Below are 11,618 nucleotides of genomic sequence, written 5' to 3'. Positions count from 1 at the left end.
ACACACACACCAACGTGTTGCTACATGCCTAATGGACACCTGTTGACACTGTGGATGGAAACACGATCAAGAGATAATAAGAGCAGGTTCACATGAGAACAACCCAGGTGTGTGTGTGTTTTTTTTTGTGCAGTGGTGGAAGAAGTATTCAGATCCTTAACTTGATAAAAAGTACCAAAACATTATTGCTAATACATTTAAAATCTGTATGAGGAAAAGGTACAAAAGTATTGTGGGCAAAATCTACTTGGAGTATCAAAAGTACTCATTCTGCAGAAAATGGCCTCCATATTATGGTAACACTTTATATTAAAAGGTACACAAATTCACTGTCAACTAGTTGTTAATTAACATGCATAGCAGTATATTGGCCCTTTATTAGTCATTATAAAACACTTATTAATGCCTTATTCTACATGACCGTATTCTACAAGTAATAGTAAGTAATAATAGGTAATAGTTGAGAGTTTTTCCTTAATAACCCTCTAATAACATGAGTTTTGGTCTTTATGCTCTGCTCAATATGGACCTAATAAGGCAGTAGTACCACAAGAATAGTAATTCTCCCATAATAACACTGTCCCAATTTTTTTTTAAAAGACGAGACTCCTCCGAATGCGGCCCACGAATGCAGCCTTCTTTTCCCGGATTCGGAGGAGGAGCAGCCTTTTGCTTGATGTTGGTTTGTGCCGTGCTGTCAAAGGGATGCACGTGTGACTGTCATTTCATCTCTTTAGTTTAAAAAACAAACAAAACAGTACATCATTTGAAATGATCCCTTAAGGATTGTTTTTCTGAAATGCTTAGAGTTACATTTTGCAATAATACTTTTGCAACCCTGTGTTTAATGATTAATTCACTTTTTTCTTTTTCTCTTGTTTTTCTCTGTAATTAGGATAATTCTGGATAAATGGATCTGCTGGAGAAGGACCCCTAATCTGAAAAGTGCACAGCGGATCATCAGGACAGAGCTGCCATCCCCCTGGGCACCCCGAGGTGCTGGAGAAAGCAAAATGGCGATCAGGAACATCCTCCACCCAGACCTCTGCTTACTGCCGTCCTACAGACTTGTGTCTCTGATTTTGGATATGTCCTTTCATTTAATAGATATTTAACGATTATAGCTTGAGTCTGTCTGATTCCCCAAACAGCTGCTTCTATATACGTGCTGCACATATAATACAAATAAACAACTCCATAAACACACTTTTGCTGATATTTGTGTTACTGCTGGTGATGTTAAATAACATGATTGATTTCCTCTGTCTCAATGATGAAAGTTATAATAATATAAGACATGAAGCTGCAGAGAGAGGATGGATATATTCTTACCTCTACTTTGTGATAAAATGAAAATACAAAATGAAATTAAAATAGTAATTGTTAAACACATTGTTTATTTCATTTACTGAGATTATTTACAACATGTGTACATAAGCAGTGGAATAATAGAATATCTCTAGGTCATTAAACTGTATTCAATTCTGTTTAATTATATTAATATAAAAAATAGGTCATAGATATTTTTTAATTATTAGTATTTCAGCAGAGCAGGGGGTCACGGTGGTGCTGGACCTGGAGGTGCTGACCTGGTGTCAGTAGGACATTATCTGGGCTGGTTTAGGGGAAGAAGGAGAATATAAACTGTTATAATCACAGCTATTAAGATTAGAACACTAATATCGTTAAGAATCAATCTATACAACATGCTTTTATTCATTTAAAAAAAACATATTGTTTTATTAGTTAAGACTTATTTTAAATATGAAATAATATCGTCACTGCCGGTCAGGGACGTGCACAGGTAAGGGCTAATGTTGCCCGGGCAACGGCCCGTTTCGCCTTTTTGGCTGACCTGCCCCTCTGGAGAGAGCGAGAGTTTGTTTTTCTTTTTTCTGTTGTGGCCGAATCAACATGATAAGCCCACAATTAGTATCGTAGCGTCTCGCTGCGGGAAACACACTTTGTCAGCGCTGTCATCTGCCAGTGCGTTAAGACCACCTCTAGTGTCGGTTTTTGGAAACTTGATTTTGAGTTGTCTCGTGGCAGTTAGGGTATAAGGGACAACCCTGGGGACTTAACTTCCTCTTGATACTGTCGGTTATTTACAAAAAAACACCTAAATATAGCCTACTTGTTGTTATTGTGCTTCTGTCTTTTTCATCTGTAAACTCCCTCAACGCACCGCTTGCTCTCTTTTTTTGATCGCCCTCTCACGGGTGAACAGTTCACTGTCCCGCTTCATTGTAGGATTTCTGCCATGTCTCTACTTTAGTTTGACCATCTCTGTTATGAAGTTATGAAATACTAAATAAATAAGTAATTAGATACCTTACCGTTACTACGCTCATAAAGAATGATAAGAATAAGTATAATGCGTATTGAACTGGTTTCATTAATTAGTGAGTTTATTTAAGGTAATTAGTTAGAGGCCCTATTTTATCAGTATGTCTGCACAGCAATGGGTCAAACTACATTAGAACAGAATTGTCCCCATTTATCTTTAATAGTTACTAACATTTGATATTTTAATGAGATATGGACCGCAAAACATTTTTAAAATCAAGTCACCGAATGCAAGTACTCGCCTTAGCTTATTTTGTTAAGAATATATGAATCAGTGTTCAATTTAGTTGATGTAATAATCGTTTGGTTTCTTTTACATTAAAAACAAGTTACAATTTCAAAAGGTCTTTTTTCGGGGGGGAGGCCCTTTTTCCAGTTTAGAGCAATAGCCCCTCCAAATGTCTGTGGCACGTCCCTGCTGCCGGTTACCGACCGGCCCACTTCAGTACCGGCCCATCGGGATTCGTCCCGATGGCCAGTCCGCCCCTGCCTTGGCCGTTTCTCAATGTCGAGTATACCTGCTGCAGAGCCACTATTTCAAGTATACTACGTCATCGAGTGGCGCCGAAGGACTGTTTAAATGCATGTTAAATGCCCAGCATTCGGCGCCACTCGATGACCTAGTATACTTGAAATAGTGGCTCTGCAGCAGGTATACTCGGCATTGAGAAACGGCCAGTCTCATTTCGTAGGCCGCTCGGTCCAGCCTACCCGGTCTACGTGGGCTGAGTCCTCCGTGGACCGCGTAGGCTGCGTACTCCGAAGGGTGCAGCTCATGGATGTATAATAAGAACTGGATACAGCGTGGGAGGCGGGGCCTCGTTCATTCCTACGAGAGTTGCTCATTGGCGCATGAAGACAAAATGGCCCGACTTTTGAGAGCTATCTCGTGCGAACGAGAAAGTATATCATGCGCACAAATTAATAAAGCGTGGCCTCGTTTTATTTAAATTGAGGCCACGAGAGAGAGAGAGAGAGAGAGAGAGAGAGAGAGAGAGAGAGAGAGAGAGAGAGAGAGAGAGAGAGAGGAGAGAGAGAGAGAGGGAGAGGACAGATGAGAGAGAGACACCACACACACACACACACACACACACACACCACACCCACACACACAGACAGACAGACAGACATATAGCGACACGAGACAGACTTAGCCTAGTTGAAACAAAGCGGTATAAACATGGTTTTTGACTGGAGCGAACTCGGAGTGAAGATCAGTTGAGCGTTTCTTTGACCCCGCCCAGCAGCTGCTCTTCTGAGAGGAACCGCTCTGACAGCTCTGTCTACTGGGAAACACGCTGAAAGTCTTTCTGGAGGTAAGCAACGCATTTCACCCAGTCTGAGAGTAAAAGCTTTCTCGAAGGTTTGTTTTGCTTTCTTTTTTTTGTTAACTTAACCTTAAGTTTGCTAGGAGGCTATTGTTACTTCCAGTGTTCGAATTACCCATTTGCTTTCGGGGAACCCTATTTTTCAAATCGTGCTTCAACATTCAAATAGTGCTTCAGGCTCCACATCGGCAGGCCTCTCCTTCGGTGTGGAGCTGTTAAACTCGACCCTAACGCCGCTTACAGCCGGCCAACTAAAAGTTGTTCCGTTCACGTTGTCATTTTTAGACTGCTTCGCTTCTTTTCTTGTGAATCCAAAAGCTGCGAGGCTTGGCTGTTTTTGTTTCGTCATATTTTTTATTACAAAGTCAGAGTTAAAAAAATATCAATATGAACATTTCAAATGTCGCGCCGGCATCGCCACCATAACCATAGCAACGCAAGTAGCGTAAAGAATGCAGCCCCGCCACGTACAGATGGCAACACCCAGAAATATTCACAAATATAAAACAAATATTCAGAAACTGTAATGAACAATGACTATTATTTATTTCAAGAACTTTTATTTACAGAGACTCAACATTTCTAATCTGTGTGATACAAATATGCACGATTTTTTTGGGCTCCCCCTATTTATCTCAAAGTCGGCCTTCAGGGGAGCTCCCCCCCTCTTTAGGGGAGCCAAGCTCCCCCTGGCTCCCCCCCATTTCGAACACTGGTTACTTCCCTTAACAAGAGCTAGCTGTCTTAGCTAAGAACAGTTAGCAGCTAACGTTTTCTGCAGTTTGTGTTGACACTGAAAAACGTGATCTAGTTATTTAAGGGTAAGTTAACTTAACGTTATCGTACAAGTTGAGAGAGTTAAGTTTTGTTTAAAATCGTCAATGTAATGCACATTATAAGTTTTGTGTTGAACATGACGTTAGCTAACGTTAGCTAACTCTACCACGTTTTTTGCCATTGTTACTTACCATAAGCAATTGTTGACTGTAACGTCTGTGCCAACAAACTAGTTCTGGCAACCACAGCTGCCCGAATGTTAACGTGTATTTAAAGTTTTTTTTTTTTTACAGTGTACTTATATCTGTACATTTATTTTCAGTTTGCTTCAAGAAGTGGCTTCAACAGACAGAAATAAAGGCCAGATTGGGAAAGGCTGGACGCTACACAACAGGAAACATTATGGACATAAACAAGAAAAGAAAAAAAACGCTTAAGAAAAATGTTGTAATTTCTTTGTTGTATTTCTTATCATACATATTGTTACTGTTTTTGTTCCCATTTAAGTATTTAATACTATTTATTCTATTTATTTTAAATCAAATGCACCTGTTTTAGATAATATATTTATTTTTTGATGTAGGTTCATTTGTAGGTTGGTTGTATAATTAGGGCCTGAGCACGAAGTGTGCGAAGACCTATTGTTCTTTATAGTTGTTGTATTGTTACTGTGTATTTTATTATATTAACTAGCTATTTATTACCAGAGAGACAGAGAAAGAGAGAGACAGAGAGTCAGACGGAGAGGCAGAGAGACAGAGAGTCAGACGGAGAGGCAGAGAGACATTATGAGCAGAGCATAATAGACCAAAACTCATGTACAATAACTTCCTTACTTGCAATAAATAAGCACTAATTAGAGGGTTATTGAGGAAAAACTCTCAACTAATGGCTTATTACTTGTAGAATATGGTCATTTAGAATAAGGCATTAATAAGTGTTTTATAATGACTAATAAAGAGCCAATATACTGATAATATGCATGTTAATTAAGAACTAGTTGATGGTGAATTTGTGTACCTTAATAAAGCGTTACTGTGTATATTGCTATATCAGTGTAAAGTACCATGTAACTGTTAATATATGTACATATACATACATATATAATAGATGCATATGAATGTCTAGGACATTCTTTCCTCTGTTATATTAGTGTGTTATATAGTTTTTTGTGCATGTAAATGGTCTACAAAGGCTATAATCCCAAAGTTCCAGGAGTTTCTCTCCCATACACTCACCCACCTGAAACACCGCCATTGGACTCCTTTGTTCACTTTGAATACATGATGACATCACTATGTAACACTGTGCTTCTATTGGCTACCACTCCAACAAATTGTACGTGATAGGCTAAGTGTGGGACATCACTAAGCGGTTGACTAATCACAACATATCCGGCCAGCTAACCAATCAGAGCAGACTGGGCTCTGGTTTCAGACAGAGGGTGAAAAGAGGTGCTGCAGCGCAGGCAGTATGAGGACAATAAAGAGCTTTTTGAACATTAAAGCATGGAGACATGTCACAGGAGAGGCATAACATATTAATATGAACCTGGAAATGAGCCTCTTTAACTGAGGTTCATGTCATGTCGTCTGATCTGAAAAGTAACTAAAGCTGCTAGATAAATATTGTTTCCCCTTCTAGTGGAGTAGAAGTATAAAGTAGCATTAAATGGAAATACTCAAGTAAACAATGCAAGTAGTAACTTTCTAGAACTGGTTGTGTGTGTGTGTGTGTGTGTGTGTGTGTGTGTGTGTGTGTGAGTGTGTGTGTGTGTGTGTGTGTGTGTGTGTGTGTGTGTGTGTGTGTGGTGTGTGTGTGTGTGTGTGTGTGTGTGTGTGTGTGTGTGTGTGGTGTGTGTGTGTGTGTGTGTGTGTGTGTGTGTGTGTGTGTGGATAGATGTTTGTTTAAGCAATGTATTCAGAGCATGTGGACGCATGTGCTTGAGAGTACATGCATTCGTGTTTTCTGATGTGTTTCTATTGGTTATCTGCTGCTGGGTATATCTATTCTTACAGCTGGTTAACCATTGACGCTGTCTGGAGCGTTACTGCTGCTATTTACTGTCCAGATCAGGAGCTGATCGCTCGGTCTGTTAATCATTTAAAGGACAACCATCTGCTTACTTCACCACAGATCTGTGCAGTAAAGGGGCAAGTCTGAGGACAGCAGCAGCATCACTTCCAGTAAATCAGCTTTGCATACACACCGAATGGAGCAACTCCACCTTATGGGAATGTTTTATTAACTGAACTTTAATACGACAAACAAATTCAACTGGTAGCTGATATGCTAGGCAAAATAACAATTGTCATATGCTAGACAAAAATTATTTGTGATGTTTTTATGCCCTCAGTTTAAAATCTGCTCTTGAGAGTTTATCCAGATGCTTGGCAGATGATTCAGAGCATGTGAGTGTGACAGAATGCATGCTAAGCAGTGTCTAAGAGAGTGACACTTCACTCCCATGGAGCTTACATACAAGTCATACAAACTGTCAAAATTCAGTGTGCAAGTTTAAACAGTGAGCAAAGGTAAACTAGTACTATGCTTATGAATCTGTCCTTGCCTCTAAGATATTTACTGATATTTCACTGTAGTTACATTTCTTTGGTTGTTAGAATTCCATAAAAACAAGGGTCATCAAGAGTCAACAGTGAAACCTGTCTCCTTTATACAGAGGTGTATGTAGCATTCTGTTTCGCTGTTCATTTTAGAATGATTGTATTAATCCATTATCGGTTGGGAGTGCTGTATTCAGATTAGCTAGAGGCGTGTCTTATTTTCAAAGCTAAGCCTCTCCTGATATAAACCTCATACAAAGCGCTCATACGTGAGAGTATCATTGTTCTCTACCTCGCAGCAAGAAATGAATTATTTCTCACATTGGCCATGTATGCCTTTAAGTAGGTTATGTTGTTTGTTAGACATTTGCATTTGTGAAAAATGATTATGTTATTAGCTTCTATTACTTTTTTAAACTACTCATTGTGGATTATTCCTTTTTAAATGCCCCTTTATTAGCAGATCACAACCAACTGATTAGTGATATCTGCAGTTTCTCAATTGACTTTAAGATCTTTAGTTGAGTCTTTTGTAGCTCTGGTTGATCTGTATTTGATGGGTTGCCACTTGTTTTAATTAAATCTTACCATAACCAAATAGAATACTGTATCCTGATCAACTTTCGGCAAAAACGTTATACTTCAGACAAGAATGTTACCATCTCAACTTTTTTTTTAAAGCAACTATTTACCATAATGTCTACATATTCCTTTAGGTAAGCTATGTTGTTTCTAAGTTTGACATTGGAGTCATGAACCTTTTTTGTTACTATTTTATTAATAGTCGATTATTCCTTATTAAATTACCAAATCATAACTGAAAAGAAGTTGTGATTTGATATACCGATATAATTCGTGATAAATGATATCTGCAGCTTAATCTACTAACTTTTGTATCTCCAGTTGAGTCTTTTGTAGCTCCAGTTGGGTCTTGAGTTTTTTCTTCGCTCCTTGGGTGAGGTCGTACATGTTCAGGTCGTTCTCCGTCAGTGCTAAAAACTGTAGGAAACACAGGAAGAATTTAGAAACCTCAAACATACTGGCCTATTGAGAATAAAAAGCTCCAGTTTTAAATACTGACTGTATTGTTTCCAGTAAGATATCTCTTAATAAAACAAATGATGGAAAAGCATCTAAAGCTAACCCACCTTCTCCATGGTGAGCTGTTTGAACACAGGGTAATATTTATGGAGCCGGAGCCTGCGGAGCCAGTCCAGGATGCTGTTCTGCTCTGCGGTGCTGGGCAGGGACAGGGATTGGGGCAGTGGGTGGGACAGGGAGCGAGACAGGGAGTGGGACTGGGGGTACGGGAGGGAATGTGAGTGGGACGCTGGCAGGGAATGGGACGGCTGATGGGACTGAGCGCTGGACTGACTGCTGCTCTGTGGGTGGAGGTGGTGAGGAGAGAACAGGTGTGACAGACTGTGCTGGGGATGTGGGGGTGAGGAGGGATCGCCTACACCGGTCATGGAGCACTGGGAGGGAAGGGCTGGCACAGGGGGATGGAGGGAGGACAGCTGAGGGGGTGGAATGGGGCGGGAGGAAGGGGAGGAGGGAGGGAGGAGAGGTGAGGAGAGGGGCGAGTCAACACAGAGCTGTGGGTGCTGACGACGGGCTGGACGCTGGCCACTCTGTACACCGCCCTGAGAAAGGATATACAGTCAGAGGGGGGGGGGCACACATGATGAACTATAGAAAGATAAAGATATAAATAATCTTACCTGTTGGCTCCTCTGTACTGAACCATACAGTCGAGATCTGGGAACAGAGTGGAAACCAACATTCCTTTATAATCTTCACTATCATTACAAGTAAAGTGTTTCAGGCTGCCGTCACATGACAAGCTGTAAAATGGCTCTGTGCTGACGTTGCCGTTGTGCTCCTATCCTCGGCCCGCGCACCGCTCGAAATATCGACAAACGCTGCTCTCAAAGTTCAAATAATTTCAACTTTGAAGTTGATTGCTAAAAGACTTGCTGTGTTCAACTCAAGGCTCTGTAAGTAAAGCTGAATTGACCTGATTCTATTGTTATGTCCCCTGCTAGCTTGTCAGCGTTAAACAAGGAAAAAGTTAATACAATTTGAATTTGCAGCGCCCGGCGAAATTTTTTTCAAGTGTGTGCGAGCGACGCTGAAGGCAGCACTTCTGTCTAGTCGGGCAGCACCGATTTCAGAAACATGACGGCAACACCAGCGCAGAGCTGTTTCAGTGAGTATAACTTGAATGTGACTTAAAGAGCAAAACAAGTTGTGTGAGGTCACTGTAACCCTGTAACACTGAAGTGACGAAAATGAGTATGAATTATATTATAGCAGCAGCTTGTGAGTAGTGGACTGTGATATTGTGATGGGGGACAGAGCTGCGTGTGTTAGTGGCAGCAAATGACTGCACAGTTAGACATATTTGTATTAGTTTAACTCTCTGGGGTCTCCTACGACACACACACACACACACACATACATACACAAACACACACACACACATATTGAAATACTCTCCTGGATGAAGTCATAAAATCAAACACACACACCAACATGAAGTCACCACACTCCAGGCTTTCCAACACAAACATGCCACTCTGAATTCCCACACCAGACTAAAATAGACGCGTCCGCTACAAACACAAAGTGAAAATCCTGCCTGCAGCCTCACCTCCCTCAACTCCTCACTACCACCAGCCAAGACCTTCTGTCCACCCACAGCCGTGTCTTCAAACACCTCTTTTGTCTGTTCTCTAACACCAAAACCATGACATGAGTCATGACATTCATTATTTAATCCTCCATCTCTTGTCGCTTCCCTCATTAGCATTCTTTGTTGAATGTTTTATATCCCCTCTGCCCACTTTAGATACAAACTGACTTTATTAGACTTAATCAATCTCAGCCATTCATGAAATCTGCAGTTTAAACAAGTATGAATTTTTCTGATATATGTATTCTCCACATCTGAAGAAAAAGGAAAAAAAACAACAAAAGCAATCACACATACACAAGGGCAGCACGATATGAGGAAAATCTGCGTTACTCAATACTTTGTCTAATACTGCAATAAGGATACTACTTGCAATAAATAAACAGATATTAAAGTGTACTTAGTTTGGTCTTTCTGCTGCTTCCAGTAAACTTCTAAAATACAAATGAAGAGTGTTACAAATATTATTTTATCGAACAAATCAAGAATGAACTCAACATAAAAGGCACAAATAAAAAACTAAATGCAGAAAGTGTAGTTTTGCCCTGACACTCACTATAAGCTAACATAAAAAATCCTCAAAATACAATGTCACAGTCTAATGTAGTGTGTTAAAGCTACTAGTTGACAATCAGATTAATAATAATAATAATAATGATAATACATATTAAGATTAGGATCACCTTTATTTATCCCAGAGGGGAAATTCAGTTATTCAATCTTGAGTTATAACATTTGTGTACATACAATACACACACACACACACACACACACACACACACATGCACACACAGGACCTAAAGACATGCACTAACAGAGAGGGGCTTCTGCACCGAGGAGCAGTCAGGGGTTCGGAGCAGTCAGGGGTTCGGAGCCTTGCTCAAAGACACATCAGAGGAGGCAAACTGGCACCTCTCAAGCTACCAGTCTGAACCAGCAACCTTCGTTTTCCCAAGCCAAGTCCCTACAGACTGAGCTACATGTTTATGAAGAAAAACTGTTTTGTACAGCTTTAATCCATCTCCACAAAACAAAATACATAAGATTGTAACAGATATGATTGGCAACAAGACAAAAACAAAGACTTACTAGAGCTGGAGGCGAACGGGCAGGTGGGGGCAATAGGAGCCGTAGGAAGGCAGGAAGGTAGAGGAGGGAGGGCATGAGGAAGAGGGGCAGGACCGTTGGGAGAGAGAGGCCGGGTGGAGGTGAAGAACTGCTGGACGCTGTGGTGCTGGAGGACATGGCAGGGCAGCGCTGTGAGACACCTGGGGGCAGGCAGGGAGTCAGAGGGGGAGACAGGGAGTCAGACGGAGAGGCAGAGAGAAAGGGAGACAGAGAGTCAGAGAGACAGGGAGTCAGAGAGACAGAGAGTCAGAGAGTCAGACGGAGAGGCAGAGAGACAGGGAGTCAGAGAGTCAGAGAGACAGGGAGTCAGAGAGACAGAGAGTCAGAGAGTCAGACGGAGAGGCAGAGAGACAGGGAGTCAGACGGAGAGGCAGAGAGACAGGGAGTCAGAGAGACAGAGAGTCAGAGAGACAGGGAGTCAGACGGAGAGGCAGAGAGACAGGGAGTCAGACGAAGAGGCAGAGAGACAGGGAGACAGAGAGTCAGAGAGACAGGGAGTCAGAGAGACAGAGAGACAGAGAGACAGAGAGTCAGAGAGTCAGACGGAGAGGCAGAGAGACAGGGAGTCAGACGGAGAGGCAGAGAGACAGGGAGTCAGAGAGACAGAGAGTCAGAGAGACAGAGAGTCAGAGAGACAGGGAGTCAGACGGAGAGTCAGAGAGACAGGGAGTCAGACGGAGAGGCAGAGAGACAGGGAGTCAGACGGAGAGGCAGAGAGACAGAGAGACAGAGAGTCAGAGAGACAGGGAGACAAAGAGTCAGAGAGACAGAGAGTCAGAG

The 11,618-nt window shown here is 41.5% G+C and overlaps 1 protein-coding gene across 1 annotated transcript in view; it reads right to left on the bottom strand.

Annotated features, from left to right (window-relative positions):
- Positions 1-1,446: 1,446 nt before the first annotated feature.
- The window catches only part of zcchc14 (zinc finger, CCHC domain containing 14), a 54,917-nt gene continuing 44,745 nt past the window's right edge, over positions 1,447-11,618 (bottom strand). The window contains 6 exon segments of the mRNA XM_034205874.1: positions 1,447-1,615; positions 7,905-8,014; positions 8,164-8,547; positions 8,550-8,658; positions 8,737-8,773; positions 10,800-10,978. Coding sequence (XP_034061765.1) covers positions 1,543-1,615; positions 7,905-8,014; positions 8,164-8,547; positions 8,550-8,658; positions 8,737-8,773; positions 10,800-10,978 — 892 coding nt within the window. The 3' untranslated portion in view covers positions 1,447-1,542.

The sequence above is a fragment of the Gymnodraco acuticeps genome, unplaced genomic scaffold, assembly GCF_902827175.1.
Source record: "Gymnodraco acuticeps unplaced genomic scaffold, fGymAcu1.1, whole genome shotgun sequence".
NCBI lineage: Eukaryota > Metazoa > Chordata > Actinopteri > Perciformes > Bathydraconidae > Gymnodraco > Gymnodraco acuticeps.
The sequence above is the reverse complement of the archived record's forward strand: the minus strand, read 5'-3'. Positions and strand labels throughout refer to the sequence as shown.